Genomic DNA, 23,790 nt, shown 5'->3' with positions numbered 1-23,790 from the left:
ACATACCAAAGGAACTCTCAAAATCGTAAATTCCTTGCGCCTTTGACAGCTTGACTTGGGGCATGGAGATGTGGAGATGTTTGATGTTTAGAGAGCATAACTTGTACAGAGAGAAGCAGGACTTCATTCATTACACATTTGCCAAGGATATTCTTTTTAACTTCCTTTGAAGATGGAAAATACTATCTTTTTGGACCAGGAAGTTCATCTATCTCTGCATAACCCTCACTTGGGGCAATACATGTTTATGTGACATTCAAATAAGCACTTCCTATCAGACATTATGCATGATACTCATATTATCGAAAGAAAATGGGAAATAGGGAGAGCAAAAAACTTTGACAGATCTTCTAAGAACTTTAAGTTGAACAGAACCCAAACTCATAAACTTAGAATTATCGTATAATGTTAATGCATAGTTACCAGATGAAGCTTTCCCCCCTAATTTGCTCTTTCTAAATGTTACTTTAAATAATATGCATTTTTAAAAATATATTAAGCATGTCCCCAAAGGTTTTTTTTTTTTTTTATCTGAAGGGAGAAAAGAAAATAATAAAACTTTAAACTCTGTAACTATAAAACTAAAAGCTTGGCTGGAATGTCTAAACCATCTATGCATTCTCTTTCATATTGATATATTCAACCCAAAAGTCAATGCAGATGATTTTAAAATTGCTTAGTCGCACTGCTTTAAGTTTCTTTCATATTAAATATTGTTAACTGATTAAAAATTAATGTAAACAGCATTGGAGACTTTAACTCTCTAAGGATTCCTAAGCTTTTAGAATAATAGCTAGAATAGCCTCAATTCACTTTTGCATTGTAAAAGTAGCATGCTTTTTAAATTATAGTCACAATGATGAGCAAAAATAAATAGGAAAAATTAAGAAGCATTTAAGCTGAAAAGGAGAACATTTTTCCATGAGTACTGTGTGCTTGGGGCAGGGGGGAAGAGTCAGCACCATAAATAATAACACAAGCCACAAGGAAAAGCTTCTTAATGAAACCCAACTAGGGCTGACGTTACAAAGATGTATTTTCTGTCTACTTTCACTACCGATTTTACAGATTCTTGTATCACGGATGGTTTGAACAACTAAAAAAAGTTTAATTCTCCAATGAGCACAATCTTGTAAAAAGTTGGAAAATTTCCTCTGGTCCTACTAGTCACTACTAACCAAGGTTAACTAACCAGGGTATGGCCCCTCCCCCATCCTCCCAGACCACCTAAGGTTAAGTAGTGGACCTAGGGCTTAAATAGGATTTCTGACTTGAAACTCCACACACTTCCTACTCTATCACATTGCCTTTAATGTTTTAATGATGCCCTCCCTCAGCTCTGTACTGCTTTTCTCTCTGATTTTTTAGTGAACTGTTAATATATGGGCCACTGTTTTTCACACTCTGCTTTTCTTCTCTTTTCTAAATTCAATTTAAAGAGTAGATAGAGATATTTAGTCAGACTGATGAGGTCTTTGTGATATCTGCCTTTCAGAATTTCTGTAATATTTAAAAGACATAGTCACACAAGACTTTGACATTCCCTGACAGTAAATATGATGTTCCTGACAGTAGCATTTTTAGGGCTATTTTTTCTTGCATCATATTGATCCGGTTTTTAATCTCTTCTCAGGTTTTCACATGGACCATCTCAAGATTGATCTGTTGCTAACTAAAGTCTCTCATTAATGTCACTAATAATACCGAAAAATGTTATGAAACTAAGCAACAGATTTCCATATTATAATAAACATATCTGAAAATCATTATTTCCTGGTATGTTGTTACAAATATAAAGGAGGTCTCTGGACACTTCCCTCTAAAATGAGCAGTTTTGGTTTCCATTTCAATACCTACAGACTGTTCAATTAGAGAGTGATTTGCATGTATGAATAAATTTGGTGACCAAGAGAGTCACTGACCTTATATTTACTACAAACATTTGTTTTCTTAAATTTATTTACTAAAAACATCAGCTCTGCTCTTTTGTTTCTAACTCTTTATTATGGAGAAGCTCAAATATTTACAAAAGTAGACAGAATATTATAATGAAACCTTATGTACTCTTTCATCAGTTCCAATATAATTAATTCATGGCCAATCCCTACCACACTAACAAATCATCTATTTTCTTCTCTGGCATATTATGTAGAAACAAATTTGAAATATTATGTCATCTCATCCATATTTGAGTACATGTATCTTGCAGGGAGTCAAACATGACTTGGCGACTGAATAACAACAACAACAATCTCCAAATAATATGTAGTTTCAAAACATAACCACAATATTACTATTCCACCATAAATGTGATGCTTTATTCGTATCATCTAAAATCCAGCATCTATCAAATTTCCAATTATTTCATAGATATTTTTAAGTTTGTTTGAATCATGATCTAATAATTCTACACATTGTGGTGTGTTGCTGTTTTTGTATTTTTTTCAATCTATAGGCTTCCTTGGTATCTCTTTACGTTCCTAGCAACTTAACTTGAAGGTTATTTGTGGTGTAGAGGTTACCATAGCCTGGGTTGTGCTGACTGCATAATATGATGCTGTTTGTAACGTATTCCTCATTCTTCTATCGGAGAAGGCAATGGCACCCCACTCCAGTACTCTTGCCTGGAAAATCCCATGGACGGAGGAGCCTGGTAGGCTGCAGTCCATGGGGTTGCGAAGAGTCAGACACGACTGAGTGACTTCACTTTCACTTTTCACTTTCATGCATTGGAGAAGGAAATGGCAACCCACTCCAGTGTTCTTGCCTGGAGAATCCCAGGGACAGGGGAGCCTGGTGGGCTGCCGTCTATGAGGTCGCACAGAGTCGGACACAACTGAAGTGACTTAGCAGCAGCATTCTTCTATTTCTTGAAAATTCAAGGTTGTATTATTTTTCTTTCATTGGTTTTCTTTTGCTTTTGCTTTTTTTCCCTGTCTTTAGTCAGAAGAGTCAGTTCTAGATGTTGTTTTAATGGTTGGTTATGCTTGCCTTATATTTCACCCACAATTTCCCTTTTTGTGGCTTCCAGACTTCTTTATCCATGGGTCTTTGCAGTGCCCTCTAGTGCTACAAAATGAAAAAAAAAATCTAACCTTCAATTAAAGGATCTGACTGAGAACAGTTCTTTTTATTTCACTGTACCTCTTACCATCACGGTCCTCCTCTTCTGAGTGTACTGGCTTGTCAATGACAATTTTAAAATGTGTTCCTGGAGCTAAAAATGATATTCTGTAGGTGGCACATTGCTTTTCTTGATCAGGAGAACATAACCCAGAACAGATTAAGCTGTGAACCTAGTGCTTCCTCTTCCTCCTTTCCCACACCCAAGTCATCTCCACTTAGGTCTCCTTTCCCGCCCAGGAGTCATCTCCACTCCTGGGTTTGGTGAGATAAACATAGACATGATGTAGGTTGCATCTTCTCCTCTTAATTCCACCATCTGTTACTCTGGATAATATAACTTGGGTGCGTAGTTGTTGAACATTCTGGCTGTGAATTTTTAATTCTTTTCTCTTGAGCTCATCAATGGGTACTTTTGTGTTAAATCAGTGCAGCACATAAAATAAATGGCCATTTTTGCTCTAAATTTGGATCATCAAATCGTCTCAAATGTCTGTTACAGAACAGTAAAATGTGGTTCAACTAATAGTAAGAGAAGAATTCCATACATAGTACAAAAACCCTTCTGAACCCTGAAGTTGTATAATAGTTCAGAAGTTGAAAGTCTGAAAAAATCTTGGAAAAAAAAGAATTTCCTAACTCTTCTAGCAAATGCTAATTTAATTGTATATAGGATGTCTACCAAGTTGAATCTATTGCACAAAATTTATATTTTCCTATATTCTGAGGGTTCTTGGACCCGGAGATTCAATTATATGAATATTATCATAAAACATAATATGACATGTATTAGTTAACTGGCAAATTGAAAACATTACATACTTTACTTTTTAAAAAGTCTTCACCATTTCAACAAAGTCATTAAGAATTAACTAAATTTTACTTTGTTATCAAAACTACTCAAAAATTCTTTTTACCTTTTGAGTGATACATACTGTCATAGAGATGCTGAAATTACTAGTTAAAAGTTCATATGAACCTCAGGAGGCAGAGCTAACTTTGGCACTTGTCTAGGAATAACTGGGCCTCTGGAAAGAAGGTACAAGGCTATTTATAATTCTAAGTTTTAGTGCTGTTTGGAGTCTGGAGCTATACCTAACCTAACCAATGTAGCAGGGTCCAAACCAGAACAGGGGTCTAGTACAGGTCCCTCTTAACCTCTGAATTAACATCAGGCTAAGTACTAGTCTCACATAACAAAAGGAAGTATTCAACATGACTCTGGAGTCAGAGATTTGGGTGTGAATCCTAGCTACATTGTATATAGCTGTGTGAATTCAGCCAAATTTCTAACCTAAGTCTCAGCTTCCTACTCTATAAACAGCAGTGATAAAAGTATCTATCTCATTTTGCTGTCCTGAGGTTTAAATGGTCATTATTACAAGCTTAACATCTGACATATAATGTTTTCTGAATAAGTGAGTTGTTATTATCATTATCATTATTTGTATTAATTTATCATAGCTAGAATCAAATATATTGTTTCCCTAATGTCCTTTGGGGTTCAAATTTGTTCTAATTTTAGTTCTAATCTATTGCTCTGTACCTGAAACACAATTCCATTACTTCCTTTCTTCTGTCAGATGAAATAATCCAGCTTAGGACATGTAGTGATGATCTATGTGAGGAACTCAGTAAGGTAAACAGGTAAGTCATGCATCATAGCTGAGTAAGTACCACAAAAAACATGAACACTATTCTCAGACCTCCCCCAATCATCAATGACCACAAGAGAGCCATATAATATCCATGACCTTCAGTTTTACAAAAACAGGTGAGGACAGTGGCCTTAAGCTTCCTGAGGAGCTAATCCAGCTCTGTCTTAAGTGCCACAAGCTGTTTGTTTACTTTGTGATCAGTGGATGAGAAAAATAATCAATCAGTAGATGTCTAAGACTACTAATGCAGTGCTTACATTTCAATAATGCGTCCAAAGTGGCAGCATAAGAACTGTAACAGATGAGAGGAAAGAATATTCCAGGTTGATGGAACAACTTGTTCCTTGTGCCAAGGTCCTGGCACAAAAGTACACCTTTTATAGAAGACTGAAGGAAGGCTATTGTAGCTGGGGCACAAAAAGTGAGAATCATGAAGACAAAATAAAAAGAGTGTAGCAGAGCAGCAGGCAGGACGCTTTGGATGGCCACAGAGAACGACTATGCTACTAACCCTAAAAGGTAAGCTCATCTGAGTCGTCAGTCTAATGATCATTTGAGAAATATGATTAATAAGGCATCCCAGAAAAGGAAAAAAGTGTATAACTAATCCGTGAAACTCAAATGACAAAGATCCTATGAACGGTTAAAGCCAGACTACAGGAAATGCTCATCATCTAGGACCTAGATGGTATTTTTATATTTTTAATTTATTATTAATTCAATGATTTTTACAGGTGACAAGAGGTCTTCTGAGAATCCCTTAAATTCTCCACAGGGAGAAAACAGAAACATAAGTTCTATTTTATAATCAGGAATTTTCCTGTAAAAATGTTTATTAATCAAGAGCAAAAGGCCTACAGAGCATAATCCACAGGCCAGCAAAAAACATTTCCGCCAAGTGACCCTGAATCAGTCGGCCGTTCACAACCCACACAGAGGAAGGGAAACATATTCACAGGTATTTAACAACTTGTGCAAGACTAAGTGAGACATTTCTATAGATGGACTTCTTAAAGACAATCTAAAGGCCACATGATGCAGAATATCTAAGGAATACGGAAAAATGCTATTTATATTGAGCTAGCAAACTGTGAACTAAAATTGGTAAAGAGTAAATTTGATATCTTCGTAGAGAAATGAAAAAACACAAACTAGATTTAAGGGAGCTGACTTCTAATCTTAGCAATGCTGTGGTTTTCAGCAAGTCTCCAAACATTTGAATTACAGTTTCTCTGTCTGAAAAATGGAGATAATAATGCCAACTTAATTGAGTTGTGTGAGGTATAAATAAGTACATAAAGTCTGGAGCAAAATGCCTGATACATAGCAATCTCTCAGTAATTATTTCTATTAATTTGGGTGCTAGACTAAATTTGTTAGTGGAAGGTGAAAGTAAGACAATTCTCCTTATAAATATTGACTGGAAGTCTTAAACTCTGAAATCACTGTGTGCCCATTCTAATGTCTGCCCAAAGATCCAAAACCACACATTCTCTTTTTCAGTTGTCTGATTGAAAACAAACCAACTCAGCATTAGACTTGGAAGCTGTGAAGAGCACCACCTGTCTGATTTGCTTACAGCTGTCAGAAGCAAATTTTAGATCCACCTCCCAAATTTTTACCCCAACTAGAACTGGATTGTGTCTGTATTCAAACTGTTTCAGGTTGTTTTAAAGAATCTTACACACACACACACACACACACACACACACATATATATATACACACACACACATATACATATGTACATATATTTTGCATACATTCTATTTGAATGAAATGATTGCTATTATGGTCTAAAAATAAAGAGGTAAAAATTAAGCTGTGACATATACCTTTTCAGAATAAGCATTGAAACAGAAAATATTGATTTTCATATAGAATTTATCATGTAGAGGTAAAAGACATGAGTGTGTGAAAAGAATCAAAAGCAAAAGCTTAATTACTTTATTTTTAGAATCATACTGATCTACAGTGATTTTGTGCAATTTCAAACCTTTTCTCTGAATACCCACCTACACATATACACATTTTTTAGGTATATAAATCTTATATATGTGTGTGTGCATATTTATATACTTGAGTTAAAAAGTATAAACAAATTTAAGATCTCCAAGTTGACATTTCATAAAGTGAAAATGGTCAAAATCAATTCTCTAGGTTTAAACATTAAGTGCAACATTTTAAGGTCATTGTGGTTTCTAGCCTTGTACCCAAACCTTGTCATTTTTGCTAGGTAAGATATTGGCCCTAACATTGTATGACCATAGCTATTTATAGAGCTGTGGGTGATAACTGTTAACTAGTGGGAACTCTGGCATCACAAAGAACAGTTTCCACATGCAAAATTTCAGAGAAACCTCTTCTCACTCCCCAACACAGAGACCTGCCAGTTTGGGAGACTTCTCAGCTCCCAAACCTACTTCTCTGATCCCATGTTGAATCAATGATCAAGATAACTCTCTGAAAGCAACATTCTAAGAGGACACATTGACCATCAATGGGACTGTCAATTTCTACCTTTTTTTACCCTCTAGTCTATACTATTGGAAAATGCTAGCAATACCTTCAGCCGTGATCTCAGTCATGGTGGTTGGAGAAAGGAAAAGGCAGGCAAGAATTCCGGTCAAGTGGCACTCTGCAGGATACTTTAGGACTGGAGAACTCTGATGGGGGCTCTGTGTGAAAGCGGGAGGTCGCTTCCTTTTCCTGGCTGTTCCTGCTGCTCTTTTGTTGTCCTGTTGAACTTGGTTTCTTCTCTGCAGAGTTCTCCCCCTGGAAACAACCTGAGCCCTTTCCAGGCAGCACTTGTGGCTCAGGCAGAAGTATCAGCTTCGAATAAAAATAGCTTCATCTCCCTAGGACTCTTCAGCACTTTTTTTTTTTTTTGGCACTCTAGAGGAACACACACACATACACACACACACACACCAGTTCACTAGTCCCAAAGAGAGACAGGCCAAAAAAAAAAAAAAAAAGCAAAGAAACCAAAAGTACTGCCTAAGCCCCCGCAGTTTCCCTAGATAATTACAGATTTGGGGATCTATGTCAGAAAACATAAAATAAAGAGTTGGAAGTAATCTTATCCATAATAGTTCAGATTTATTCTTAGTGCCCTTAATGCTCAGAACATTCCTCATCCCCTTATTTGGTGTGGGGAGGGTCCTGTAATGTCTACCAAGAGCAAAGGGGAGGGTAGTCTTGTCATTTTCTCCAAGTTGTTTCTCTATTGGTCTAAATCCACTTAGCAAAAGCAGTTATTTATATAGGGCTACACTTGAAGTTGCAACTATTAAATCCTGAAGCTTTATTGTAGGAGATTAAGATTTTCCAAACACTGGTCAATAAGAAATATGTAATGAAAAGTTGTATTGACACTTGAGAACTGATGAATTACTAGATTTTTCATTCTTTTCAATACTTTCATGAAAACAAAATATCTGAATTTATCTATGCAATAAAAGAAAGGAAAGGTGGTATAAAGTTTAGAAGTCCATAGCTCATATTTTAATAAAAGATTTCAACTTTTCTCTACCTCAACTTCAAAAAAATAAAAAGGATCATAGCAGCCAACAATTAGCCAAATTGGCTGATTAGCATTTCACCTTCCCACTACTAGACAGGTGTTAATGAGCAGAGAAATATTCAATAGTTAGCAGTTAGAAGGAGAAGGGGAATCAAAGGGCATTGATAATCACACACTCTAGCCAATCTGTGAATAATCAGAGGTTGGCTACACTTATCTTTTATTTTATTCTCACATTCAACCTAACGGGTGCTTGTGGTTTAAACTTTTAGCCTTAACTTGCTGCCTTTGGTTGCCAGAACCTCTTGAATTTGCATGGTACTTCAGAGATCAGAAAGCAAAGTCACACGTGTTGCTTTAACGTCAGAAGAGTCTACAACAGCTGTATTCTTTGCATGTTGGCAGTTCTGTATTTGCTGCCCAATTCCTACAAAAGAAAGTGTTCATATACCAGCCGAATAAATGGGTTAGGGAGTAAGCAATCTTAATTCACAAAAGAGGAAATAATTCCAGGTAACACTCATGATTTATACAAAATTCTACACCTAGGGTTAGACTTGAGGCTTTTGACTTCAAGTCTGACCTTTCTGAAGAGGCAAGACTTATGGCTTACAATGCCATTTGCAGGTAAAGGGAACCACAACAAATTAGGTCCACCAGTAGATGGAAAGGCTTTGCTGGTGGCTCAGTGATGCATCCACCTGATGACGCAGGAGACATGGGTTTGGTCCCTGGGTTGGGAAGATACCCTGGAGGAGGAAATGGCAACCCACTCCAGTATTCTTGCCTGGGAAATCCCATGGACAGAGGAGCCTGGCAGGCTACAGTCCAAGGGGTCACAAAAAAGTCAGACAAGACTTAGCTACTAAACAACAACAACAAAAATTGATGGGAAGATGCAAGCTCCTCCCAGGACTTCCCTAGAACATTGGGTTGGTGTCTATTTTTTACAGCGGGGAGGAGGTAGCCTAAAAGCAGAGCCCTCCTCACTTTGCCCTCAAAGGCATCTCCATTCAGTATCGCCATATGGCTTCTAACTTGAAAAAAGCATTGTGTTTTGAATTTCCGTTTGTCAATCACTTTTGTAGTCTTTCACTGTAGTTAACTGATAAAACAGTAATACCTTGTGTAACTCATTAAGAACTCACATTAAAATGTTCAAACAAGACTACAGTGCAAGATTAGTGATTGATGTTACTCTTAAATTCCCCATGACTAATTTCATGTCATACTAGAAACAAAAAGAAGAGTAAAAATACTCTAGCTAAACATGTTTACGGGGTAATAAGTTTTTTAATCCATTTATTGGAAGAGTTGATGAATTTTCTTAAGACATTAAGAACTCAGTATATTCCTCATTTTGAAAAGTTACTAGAACTTTTTCGACTTATTTGAAACCCAATTCATAAACTATGTCTTTGCGTTTCAAGTGGAACTCAGAGAGCTTTCCAAAGCAAAGCAACTGACATTCTTCTAAAGGTACACATCTCATTCTTCAGGATATTCAAAGGACAAAATATTACAAACAATACATTTGCTTTTCTTCTTTTTTTGGTTTTCTCATTTTAACATGTATTTGCTTTAACAGGATCTCACCAATTTATTGGGATCTTTCGAGATGACCTAAAAGTGATGATTCTCGCTTCTTTCAGTGACAGCTTCGGATATACTTTCATACTTTTCATTACTGTAGGATCAGCACAAATAAGCTTATTTTGGTTTTGCATACAAGGACACTTGTTCCTATATGCATTATTATTAACTGACTTGGTCTTAAATAAGTTGATGAAAAACCATGAAAAGTTTTTTCTTCTAGAAAATGCTTCATTTAGTCCAAGCTGCGTCTCCAACCTGATTATACTGATCATTACCCCTTGTGATTTTCACTAGATATTCTAAATATTCAAGTTAGCAGCCAAAAATATTCATTCTTAGAGCATTAAAAAAATATCTAGCTGCTCTGTCAGCTGTTATCATAAACTAACAATCATTAAGACATACTCTGTAGTTGACTCTGAGCAAGATATTGTCATCTATGCTGAATTTTAGAATATAAAAAAGATTCAGAAGGCAAGGAGAGCTTTTTTATGACTTTTGGTTTCCACCAAAAAAAAAATCAAAAAACAATTTCATTTTAAAAAATTAATTACTTAAAGATCATACTACATTGCCTTGCTCAGTGCCAATTTTTATAGAGTAGTGAATAGAGATATAAATGGAAGTAAGTAGCCAGTTATCATCCGTAACCTATTTCTTAAGGACTAGGGATATTTGAGAGAAAGTAAAGTTAGAATCACATCGTAAGATCTTCTGTTTCTTAATTTACAGATATGAACAGCTTACACTTGAAAAGCTGATACCTAAATTGGTGTTAAACAGAAGAAAAATAATTAAAATTATATAATATAATATGTTCATACAGAGTGGGAGTAAATTTATAGGTATTTAATTAGGATAGAAAGTACTCATTACTTGACCTTAAAATAATGATAGGTGTAACTTTTATAAGTTTTCATATTAATTTTAATAGAAGGCAAAAATAAATAAGCAACTAGATTGTTTGGGGGAAAAAAGGAGGGAAGGTGGGGGACAGAATGTCATAATATAAGACAGTTTTATATATTAGCTAACAAACTGCAAGCTCTGCCTTGGTTGAAGTAGCTTAGCGGGTAAATAGAAATCCTTTACTTTTAGCTTCATGGGTGAAGAAATATGGCAAAAACAAACTAGGTGTGTAAAGAATTGGCTTATTAAACTTTAGAATGAAGAAATACAAAAGAAACGAGGAACACTGAAAGTGAACTTGGGGACTATTTGATTGCATTTGCTTTCATCTGACCTTGTAATCCCATCACATAACCTAGAAATGAAGCTCACTTGATAAACTTAGTCTTCAGAATCACAGGAAAAGCCTCAATTGAACTATTAGTTCGTTAATCTTACTTCATCTCAGCACTGCTGTTCACTTTATTTTAAATTGTTTGTGTTCTATTTGTGTCATGGAAAAATCTCATTCTGTCCTCCTTACTTTCTCTAAATGGCCTGTGCTCATTTCTTTAACCAAAGGTTGAAAGTCACTCCATAGGTTTGGCTTACCAACTGATTATTTAGAAATGGTGCAATCCAGCTCGTTTCAAATGACAGAAGGCATTCCAGGGCAATTAAAAACTTTCCTCCGTTTAACTCTGACTCATGAGTAGCTGAGTCTCCAGTATCAGGCTTCACACACATTTGACATTGTCAAACATTTCCCTCAGAAGCCTGCCCACGTCAATCTAGCCTTCAATTAAGAAAGGCAGCGGATGCCCTTTCTTCTTAAAGATTCCTTTCTCTGAAGGGCCAGCTTCTGTCGACTACCACCGTCTTCCTCATGAGGACTGGCAATATCTGGTAGTAGGTGCCCCTGTGGAGTCCATATTTCAGATTTTTGCTCACTGCTCTGAAGTCTGTCACACACGATCTTCACTCTGTGGTCCTGGTTACTACTCAACGGGAATTTATGGCTTGTGCTTTTTGGTTTTCTTATAAAAGCATAAATAGTTTTCTTCTAAAAGATAAATTATTTGCTGCCTAGTTCTTAGACACAAATTTTTCTCTAAAATTAGTATAAATGGATATTTCTATTTGCTAATTTTCAAAAAACTCACAATATAATCATTTTGTGTTTTACATTTTGATGCTTTGCTTTATCAATGATATAATCTGTTATACCTGTTTATCACAAATGAATACCAACTAGAGGACTAACTTTGGAAGCCTGCCTGTAAGTAAGGAAATAACATATTCATTCCATTATGTTTTCTGTGTGTGTCTCTCTCTCTGTCTCTTTCACATACACACTCTTTCTTTACTCTGCCCTCAGCACTAGGTTAGGTTTTAGTGATATCAAGATAAATAGTACAAGATTTTGTTTTCAAGGAACTCATAGTCTAGTAGGAGAGTAAAAAAAGTTATACCAAAAGTTATAATGCAGCCTGGTTAGTCCTAAGTACAGAAACACTAGGCACTGAAGGACAGGAAAGGAGTTTTAATGCAACAGGAAAGGCTTTCAGGGTAAGAAATACTAGAATTGGGTCTTAAAGTATAAGAAATTACTTAAATAAATGATCAATTGAGGACACACTTGCCAAATAGAGGAAATAACTATCAAAGAATTATAAAGGTTTAAACATAATGAATTTTAAATAGTTCAGTAAGATCTGGTCACAGGGTACTTGGAAGAGAGCTCCATAAGAAGAAACAATAGAAAAAAAAAAAGAACCTGATACTTAAGTACCTTATAAGTCATACTAAGATTTTTGGATTTAACTCCAATTTAGGATGACACTGAAGTATTTCAAGCAAAAACAGGAAATAATCAAATTTATCTTCTAGAAATACTGGATTCAACAACAGTGATGACTACAGTTTCCTTAAGACAATTTCAAGAGAGCCTTAGAAATAGAAGCCAGATTAAAGAATATGAGGCAAATGAGAGATCATAAAATGGAAGAGAGAACTTGGAATATACTTCAAGGAAGCTTATGTGAAAAGCTAAGGAGTGAGATGGATTAAGAATTAGGCTACTGCCCATAGGGTGGCAAAGAGTTGGACATAACTGAAGCGACTTAGCACACATTAGGTACAGCAGATTTTTTAAGATTAAGAAAACCTTGACCATGTTTTCCTTTATAGGAAGGAATATAGGGATGAGGGAGAGATTAATGACCTAGGAGAGAGGAAAGGGAAGGAATTTAGAGAAAGCGTCAAGCAAATGAAAGGGTAAAGATAGAGTTCATGTGGAGAGAATTTCTGAAGAGAAATAAAAAATTCTTAGTAAAAAGAACTAAGATGGGACGAATGTGGATAATTTTGACTTGTGAAAAGGGAAAAGGAAAGGAATTCATGCCAGATGACATCATTTTCTGTGAGCCAGTGTCATCTGCTGAGAAATGAAGGGTTAGAGGTTAGAATGACATCTTGAAGAAAGTTCTGAAGGTTTCACAAACCTGCAGAAGTAAAGACAGAGGCAGCTTCTTAAGCAAGTGCAGAGTTGCACTGAGAGGCCAGTGAGGCTAGAGACCAAGAGTCTACAGTATCAGACCCACTTACACTACTTAGTATAACCAAAGGGGCAAAAACAAAAGAACTCCAAATACACCTCCCCCAACATACAAATAAAAACATATCCCTCTCAGGTTAACAGGTGAGTGGGCAGTTATTCATTCCCATGGGGTCATTTACAGATTCAGGGTGACGGCAGCTCTATCATCTTTATGTGGCTTCCCTCCAGTTGGCTGGAGAAGGGAATGACAACCCACTGCAGTATTCTTGCTCGGAGAATTCCATGACAGAGGAGCCTGGTGGGCTACAGTCTGTGGGGTCACAGAGAGTCAGACACGACTGAGTGACTAACACGCCTCCAGTGGGCAAAGACAGGAAGTTTCACAAGGCCATATGGGTCAAGCCCGGAAGCAGCACGGAGCACTGCTGCTTCGACCCCACGGCGAGAGTGTAATTCTTAGTCCTATCTGCCAGGGGGAGAGGATGGGGCTGGCCTCGACTAGGCCTCCAGTCCTTTTACAAGGACTGGATCTCTGCCACAGGCTATTTTTGAGTCCTCCACAGACATGTTAATAGACTGAGCACTGGAGCGAAGACAAAGGTAGCTGGTCTGAAATCTCTGGGCAAGTGTAGCCTTCAAGAAAAATTTGGGCTAAAGTTAAGCCAAGGCGAGAGCAATACAGAGATGACAGTTTGGGAGAAAATATATGATTGAAAAGGCCTTTATTTTAAGTAGTGTGTACGGATTACCGTACATACTTATAAATCAATCTTTTTGCATTCAGGATGTGGATTACCCTTAACTGCTAAACACAGGGAGAGCTGTAACACACTATGAATATGCATGTGAATGAATTACAAAGACATACCTACCAAGAATTAAATCATTTCAAATGACTTGATATCAGGACATTTGACTTCCATTTTTATAAGCAGGTTTTTGGTTTTTTTTTAGCATTTGTTTATCCAAATCTCTTCTCTTTCTCTCTCTCTACTTGACCAAGGGAGAATACTACCATCCGAACGTGCCCCTGCAGAGTATTTCATCAATTCAAATTAAAGATGTATTTTACAGTTGTCACTGATATATGACTTTGAGAATATGAACTGCTATATAAATGTTAAATGTTCCCATCCTCATGAAAATCACATTTCACCTCAGAGCCGTGTCTGGTTTTGCTATTCATTATTCATTTGAAGTCAGAGTTTCCCATTTCCAATATTATAATTAATTTGAATATTATTAAATGTTGTCACAAATAGCAGATTGTCAGCTTTCCTTGACCTCCTAACGTGTATGCATTTGTTCTCATTTTAAATAGTTTATTTTTATTCCTAATCTCCTTCAAACCAAAACAGAGCCATTTGCTCTGGGTCTCTAAAAATTCCATTTAACAAAATAGATCCATTCCTCCTTCTTTACTCCGTACCCTTTCATTTAACAGGAGTTATTTTCTGTCTTACACGCCCCCAACAGTGTCAGCCTGACTACCTGAAAGCCATCGCGTGTAGGATTTGCATTAGGAAAAAAGTACGTGTTTTGTCAACTTTACATCCCACACAGAAATCGTGGGCTCTAAGTTTAGAACAGAATTTCAAACCAATATAAGTGGTATTTCATGCTGGGCACAAATTGGAGTTGTGAAAGACACTAGGGATATAAATTCATGCTGTCTTGGCACAGTCAGTAAGTTGAATATATGGTTGGATATGAAGAATAATGTAGAGTATCCTGGTCCCAAAATGTATCATCCAGTAGGAAAGCCTGTTATATACAAATCAAAGGTTCAGTCCTATCATTTAAAATTGAATTTGAAGCTTTTCTATTAAAAGGCAAATAACATTTGGAATACAAAATTAAGTTAGCAATTGGAAGGCACATACCCATCAGAGTCAGAAAAGCCACATTTTTTGACAACTTTTGTACACTTTACTTATTTATCAGAGCATCTTTTCCTACAAGCCTGCATACAGTCTTGCAACCTTCTCCAATGAAGTATTCCATGCAGCCACTACAGTTTAACCTAGTTGGCTCTGACTATGAACTTAGATGTCTTCCCAGGTGGCGCAGTGGTAAAGAATCTACCTGCCAATGCAGGAGATGCAAGAGGCGGGGGTTCACTTCCTGGGTTGGGAAATCCACTCTGTATTCTTGCCTGAGAAATCCCATGGACAGAGGAGCCTGGTGGGCTACAGTCCGTGGGGCCGCAAAAGAGTCAGATGCAACTGAGCACAACAAGAAGTATGAACTTAATAGCCATGCCGTGAGTCTGGGAAGGGATTCAGAAGGATGGGTTCAGAGGGTTGAGATCCCACTGGAAAGACTAATAGGGGCATTTCCAATGCCAAACTTCAAGAACCTCTAAATTTAGGGGCTGCTGTACATAAGTGCTCAGAATTATAATCTGCAGAGACAATCAATTCTGACAATTCACTATCTCATTGGAACTATAAAAATCAGCAGCTACTTCAGCTGGTTCGAATTAGAAGGATATATAATTTTGTTTTTGCTTTGGAAACGTCGTGGACTACAGACACATTTGATTTAGTCACTGATTGCATTTACATTCCACTAGATTAATCTGGTAGCATCATACTTTTTATTTTTAACAGAAAGCTTAAAAGCAAAGGAATGGAAAAGAAAAATGTTATTACAAGAAAAAAATTATTAAGCACTTATTCACTGGTGGGGCACTTATTAGTTTCGTGGTGATTAGTTTAGTGGTGTCTGGGACATGTAAGTTTATAGTTTTAAGGATCTTAGAAACAGATGAAGCTAATTTGGTTATTTTACAGAGGAAAGAGCTGAGTGTTGGAAAGACTAACGTGTAGCCTGGTGGGCTACAATTCATGGGGTTGCAAAGCGCCGGACACGACTGAGTGGCTAAGCACAGCACAGCCCCTGAATCCTAAAAAGAGGTAGATGGTTTTAAATATCTTTGAATCCAGGGATGTGACAGTATGACTGGTAATTTATTTTTCAGTTCTGTTCTTTGCTATATATTTACTTAATTATCTCTCACTTTGTAAAGCCATTTTCTGTGATCAAATGGGCATTTTCCATGTGGGCATGGCTATATGAATAGCCCCTGCTTCACTCAGGTCAATTAAGATTATGACTCCAGAAGAAAGAGACAGCTGCCTTTTCCCAATATGTATATACAAATATTACCGGGAAAAATTCTTACTGGTCTGGCCTAATCACATCCTCAGTTAATCTCTGTGACCAGGAGAGTGGGACACTTTCATTGCTGCAAGCCAATCTTTTGTGACTGGGGAGTGGCTCAGTACAGTAATTGGCAGCCTCATCAGAAACCTCCAGGATAAGGGAGAGAGGAGGGCAGAGAGGAGCAGTTGCCCAGAGAGGATGATGCTATTGTCAGAAGACAGTGAGGAATATTAAGCTGACCAAAACAGATGTCTCCTTGATCATGAGTCTCACTACACACACACACACACACACACACACAGAGTCATACATACTTTTTCCCAGATATGTATACCAATACAACTACCCCACGTACAATTAAAAACACACCAACCTCTTCTTCTAAACAAAAATCATGTCACTTGATTTATCTCCGAGTGATGAGAAATACTCTTGACCTGGTTGACATATGTATTTCAGTAATTATGAATCTAAAGTTAAAAATAAATGTAGATGATCCGTACTCAACATACAATGATGAGAAGAGGATAACCTCCCTAAAATGAAAAAAGAAATAACATATAGTTTGTCCCTGGTCCAGAATGTCTTGCACAGTTTGGAAGGGAACAAGGACTAATTAATTGTATCCATTTTTCTCGAAAAATAACACACCAAAGGTGCCATCAAGCCATCTTAAAACTGCAGTCTCTCCTCAGCAAAATCCTCAGCCTCTTGTCTGTATTCTATTTAACTTTGTGCTTTCCTGAGGTCTGATTTTCTTTTGAAAAGACATTTTCTCCCTCAGTTTGTCAAGTATGGATAGTATTTTCTCTTGGACCTCAATGCCTGGAGGAGTTCTAGGTGTTGTTCTTACTTCTCATTACTTTTTTCTGAAAAGGCTTCTCTTCCTCTTCTCCAAAATGCATCCTTTTACTGTCCCTCTCCTTGTCAGCACCATCGTTGTATGTCCCAATAAGTTTCCTCGAAAAACACAGCTACCTACAAAGCCCCTGCTGCTTTATCTATTTACACATCTATTACATCTATTACACATCTATTGCCTACCCTCATAAATCGACCCACTAGGAGATGCAGGCCCAAGAGGCCTAGGAACTGCAGGCTGTTGGGAAATGATTGTGTGTATTAACAGCAATAGTATTTAAATGTGTATTACACAGCAAGAACCATGCTTCACAGATTACCTCATATAATCCTAGCTGTCTTCTCCACTTTTCTCTAAGGTTCATTCAAGCAAGGACTCTGTCTATCCTGCTCACACAGTAATACTGTATCTCTAACACCTAGCATGGTATCAGGGCATTGATGAGTCATAATGAAAATAATATAAATACTGAGATAGAACTGAAAATGAACTTGGGTTAAAAATATAAAATAACATCTCTTTCCCAATATTTACTTGAACCTTTTAAGACTGGATTATTTTGAATGGTTTTGTGTTTGTCCAAAGGCTTTCCTAATTGAATTAGAATATTACTGTTAAACAAACATGCCTCGTGAAATTGGATTCAGTTTCAGCGTCTTTTTTTTCCTTATTTGGTATAATGGGTTTTTATATGAAAAGCAATTCCAGTTCTAGAAATGTCAAATGGGATAATTTGTACCAATTCTCCCACCAAGACAACAAGAAAAGCTGGACAAAATATTTTTAAAAGCTTATATTTTAGAATTAATAAAACAATGAAGATTGGTATGATCCATTGAGGACACAGGCTCAGCTGATGAGCTTCTCTTTCCTTTAGATTATTTGTTATTTCAGAAGGGGCAACTGAAGGTTAGGCTGAGCTCTACTTTTGACAGTCTTCACACACTAGGAGAGCAGAGGTTTGGAGCATGAGCTCTCACAAAAGAAAGCAGACTTGATGAACACCCCTCACTGACAGGCGCTACCTGTGAATCCAAAACTTAGCGAAGACTGAATCCAAAATAGGCTTCCAAAGGAACTATAGCTCAGCCTCATACAATATTGAATCTAAAATTATATTAAGGTAATTCTGAAAAGCTATTTCCCCAAGACATTTGGCCAAAGTAATAATAGTAATAATAATAATAATAAATCCTCTGTGGAGGAAAGTAATATCCTAGGGCAGAGATTATTTCTACCAATTGTTTGCAAAGATGGTTTAAAGACACAGTTAAAAATACCCAGGCAAAAAGACAGAAGACAACATGAACCAGCAAAAGCAGAAACAACAGGCATTTGTAAAAGACTCCAAAATCCTCTGATATTAGAAATATCAGATAGTGACTTTAAGATGACTGTTCTTACTATGTTCCTGGTCACAAAAGACAAGATGGAGAAATCTGAAGAACAAATAACTAAGAAAATGGAAATCGTAGAACTGAAAAAATACAATAACTGAAATTAAAGACTCGCTTGACAGGTTTTAGAGCAGATTAAGCAAAGACTGAAGTCTGGAGAAAACAGAAATGATGGTGTACAAGACAAAGATGATTGAAAGAATGTCTATTACGTGTATAATTAGAGTTCTCAAAAGACAGGTAATATTACGAGAGACTAATTGATAACTTCTCAGATTTGAAGAAGAAAGTCATCAAGACATAAAGTCAAGAAGCTTGGAGAACCTCAGGCAGAATGAATGTAAATAAACCACTCTCTTTAATGGCTGAGTAACAGAACCCACTGCATAACACAGGGATCTCTGCTTATTATTATGTAACAACCCAAAAGGGGAAAGAATTTGAAAAAGAATTGATATATGTGTACCTGTATCCCTTTGCTTTACACCTGAAACTAACACATTGTTAGTCAATTATAGTTCAATATAAAACAAAAAGTTATTTCCTGAAAAAATAAATAAACCACTCTCAGGCACATCACTAAAGCCAGAGATAAAAAGGGGGAAATGTTTTACATATAGCAATAGAAAGCTAGGAATTTCACATTAAAAAATGCATCAGCAGAAACTAACAGGTGACTTTTACACAGAAAAAGTTCATGATAACCATGATATCAAACCAGACATGAACATAACAGGAAAAAGAAATTAAAAGTTAGCCAATTTCTTTATAAATAGAGATGTGAAAATTCTAAACAAAAATTAGTAAACCATCCCAGCAACATATAAAAGGATAATACATCCATCCATATCCAATTTAGATTGGTTCCAGGAATATAAATTTGACTTAACATTAAAAAGTCAATAATAAAGGAGAAAAATTATATGACCATATACATAAATATAGAAAAAATATTTTATATAATACAATATTCTTTGGTGTATGTGTGGGTGTTTACAATATTAAAAATCTTCTTTATTGTTTTTAACTTTTTTAAAGTTTTAATTTTATATTGGAACATAACCAATTAACAATGTTGTAATAGTTTCAGATGGACAGCAAAGGGACTCAGTCATATATGTACAAGTATCCCTTCTCCCCCAAACTCCCCTATCATCCAGGTTGACACAACATTGAGCAAATTTCCCTGTCCTAGACAGTAGGATCTTGTTGATTTTCCATTTTAAATATAGCAGTGTGTACATGTCAATCCCAAACTCCCTAACTATCCCTTCCCTCCCATCCTCCCCCCTCAACAATCATAAAGGAATCTTCTCTAATTGAATAAATGGCCATTACACAAAACCTAGTGCAACCAACTTATCTAATTGTGAAATGTTGAAAGTTTTCCTTGTAAAAGTGGGAATAATACACAGATATTTCTAGTTAGTATTGTATTGGAGCTTATAATAAATAATAAAGAACAAAAAGTAAACTGTTAAAAGATTTGAAAGGAGAAATACAGATATCATTAATCATCGTTGACATGATTGTGCATGTAGAAAACACAAAATAACCTCCAGAAATAATAAGAAATAATAAGTTAGTTTAATAGGTAAAAATTGGTAAAGTAACTTTTGGAAAGTAACTAATTCTAATCTGAAGCACATATCCAATATAAATGCAAGCACATATACCATATGTGCCACAAGAGATTTCTATAAAAGTGGTCTTACAGTATTGTTAATAACAGCCAAATACTGAAAACAAACCGAATACTCATGAACCGTAGAATGGAAACATTGTGGTATATTTATACAATGCACTACAATTCAATAAGGAAACTGAACTACAACTGAGTGCAACATCATAGATAAATTTCACAGGCTTATGTCGAGTAAAACAAGCCAGACAGAAAAGACGATATAGCCTATGGACATCATTCTATTTGTATAATTTAAAAAAAAAAATAGGCAACTATAAATTGTAACACTTGAGAATACATGTTTAGATAGACATCTGTCAAATAAAGTAAGGCAGCAATTACCATTTAGAAGGAGTCAATCTTAGAGAAAGAGAAAAGGGTAAGTATGGACAGTGGAGGGGTGGGGTATGAGATGCTGGCAATGTTCTATTTTTTGACCTGCGTGATCACTGCATGAGTATTTATTTGCTTTGTGTTGAATCACATGAATATTTTATTTTTTTTATTTTTTTTAATTTATTTTTTTTTTGTCATACATTGATATGAATCAGCCATAGATTTACACGTATTCCCCATCCCGATCCCCCCTCCCACCTCCCTCTCCACCCGATTCCTCTGGGTCTTCCCAGTGCACCAGGCCCGAGCACTTGTCTCATGCATCCCACCTGGGCTGGTGATCTGTTTCACATGTACTATAGATTTCATAATTGCAATATTTAAAATAAAATAAAGGAGAAGTTTTCAAGTTAAACCAGGGGCAACAAGAAAGATAGCAATGGTCTTGCACTGTTGCTGGAATGTAAATTAATATAGCCACTATGGAGAACTATAAGGAGATTTCTTTAAAAACCAGGAATAAAACTACCATATGACCCAGGAATACCACTACTGGGCATATACCCTGAGAAAACCATACTTGAAAAAGACACTTGTACCCCAGTGTTCATTGCAGCACTGTTTACAATAGCCAGTACATGGAAGCTGCCTAGATGTCTACTGACAGATGAATGAACAAAGAAGGTGTGGTACACGTATACAGTGGAATATTACTCAGTCATAAAAAGGAAGGAATCTGAGTCAGTTGAACTGAGGTGGACGAACCTAGAGCTTGCTATACAGAGTAAAGTTAAGTCAGAAAGAGAAAAACATATATAGTGTATTAACGCATATATGTGGACTCTAGGAAAATGGTACTGATGAACCTATTTGCACGGCAGTAGAGATGCAGATATAGAGAATGAATTGGCAGACATGGAGTGGGGGGAGGAGAGGAATCAAGACAGTAGCACTGAAATGTATCTATTACCATGTGTAACAGAGATAACCAGTGGAAATTTGCTGCATGAGGCAGGGAGCTCAGCCTGGTGCTCTGTGACAACCCAGCAGGGCGGGATGGGGTGGGGGGAGGAAGGAGGTTCACGAGGGAGGGGACATGTGTATACCTATGGCCGGTTCATGTTGCCGTATGGCAGAAACCAACACAACAAGGCAAAACAACTGTCCTCCAATTAAAAATAAATTTCAAAACCGGAAAGATAGCAATGGTAATGATTTAAGGACAGGGCCAGGAATAGGACGAGATGAGCAAGGCACGCACTTTGGGTGCAACCTTTAAAACTCACTAACCATAAATAAATACTCTTTTAATGTATGGCTATTGTTGTTCAGTCACTCATTCCTTTCTGACTCTTTTGCGACCCCATGGACTGTAGTCCACCAGGCTCCTCAGTCAGTGGGATTTCCTAGGCAAGAACACTGAAGTGGGTTTCCATTTCCTTCTGCAGGGGATCTTCCTGACCCAGGATCAAGCCCACGTCTCCTGCATTGCGGGCAGATTCCTTACCACTTAGCCACAAGGGAAATCCCTTTAATGTATTAAAAACTTAATGCAAAAATTCAAGATGAACGAAAATATCAAAAGGATCGATAAAAAAGAACAAATAAAAACAGGATCAATACAGACCAGGCACTGTTTTGAGCTTTTACTTATAACTGATTTAATCCATATAGAACTCTATGAGGTAGACTCTATAATTATCCCTTATTTCACTAAGAAGGAACCTCTGGCACAGAGGAAAGTATTTATTTTCCCAAGGTCATCCAGCCAATCCATGGCAGGGCCTGAGTTCAAACCCAGTTCAGACAAAGAAGCCAAACTCTTAGAGACAGAACTACACTCCACCTGCCCTTTTGCAGTAGTAGTGAAGGCAGTCAGATCCCGACAGCCGTCTGTCTTCCCTGGGCGATACTGGTTCTGACTCCTACTGAGCACATGCCCTCCACATCATATGTTTGGGATTACTGTGTTCAGAGGACAGATGTAATTAAAAGGAAGATTAGGGAAATCAATTTAACTGGGACCTTACAAAATTGTCAGGAAACCTCTCTTTCCTTAAGCATGATTCCTATGGTGTGGGGCATGTCAATCAGCCAATAAACTCTCCTAGAATTCTCCCTATCAAATGATTCTGTTTGACGACTGTAATTCACGCTGCTCTAGGACTCCTGTGAGGGTTAGAGTAAATGTAGTATCTGCTAAACATAGTTGAATTGAAAAAAGACAGATTTATATTAATTAATTTGAAAATTATACCACAGCACACTGCTACACTTTAAAAGCAACTTAGAACTATATAACTTTCCATGTCTTTTTTTGTGTGTAAGGATGAGGGCTAGGGTGGGATGTATATGGTCTCAGGTTTTATTTACCTTCTGCAGTGCTAACTTATTTTTAACCAAATGTCATCATTTAGACAGTTGTCTTCTGTTGAAGTAAGTTCAGTTTGAGCCAGACAAAAAGAATTCACAGTATCATTTTGGGAAAAGTGCACAAAACAGCTTAAATTTCAAAGGTAACTAAAAAATTAATGAGTCCTGGTTCCTTCAAGGTGCAATCGTATGCTTTGAAGAAAGAAAAAAAAAGAAAGAAAGAACAGAAAAAAATTAGGGAACTAAGTAATTCCAATGAATATTAATGAAAGATGGGTACATTTCAGGCAAAGCTTCGTATGTAGAAAGGAAATAGAATTTGTAAGAGAGTAAGTTTCCAATAAACAGTTATTTATAGATATGGGGAAATGAGTTCTGCTGAATTTCAATCCTTCTTAAGCTGTGACAATGTCCATTTTTTCAAACACATCAAACTTTTTGAGAAATAAAGTTTGCTATAGGCTGCCAATATATCTCCCTAGAACATAAAAAATTCCATTAAACAACTACTTTTAAAATACATTTTCTAAATAGTCGGTTTGATGGCTTCACAGAACTATAACCCTGAGCCTACATTCAGAATTTTAAAAATTACCATCAAGTCTTTAGTCATTCTGCT

General features: G+C 36.6%; 1 protein-coding gene across 1 annotated transcript in view; it reads right to left on the bottom strand.

Moving 5' to 3' along the window:
- LOC122422595 (triadin-like) overlaps nt 1-7,633 on the bottom strand; it is a 196,773-nt gene extending 189,140 nt beyond the window's left edge. The window contains exon 1 of the mRNA XM_043439032.1: nt 7,348-7,633. Coding sequence (XP_043294967.1) covers nt 7,348-7,369 — 22 coding nt within the window. The 5' untranslated portion in view covers nt 7,370-7,633. The remainder of the gene's footprint in view (nt 1-7,347) is intronic.
- Nucleotides 7,634-23,790: the final 16,157 nt, after the last annotated feature.

Source organism: Cervus canadensis, chromosome 20 (assembly GCF_019320065.1).
Source record: "Cervus canadensis isolate Bull #8, Minnesota chromosome 20, ASM1932006v1, whole genome shotgun sequence".
NCBI lineage: Eukaryota > Metazoa > Chordata > Mammalia > Artiodactyla > Cervidae > Cervus > Cervus canadensis.
Note: the sequence above shows the minus strand (reverse complement) of the source record. Positions and strands in the feature narration are given on the sequence as shown.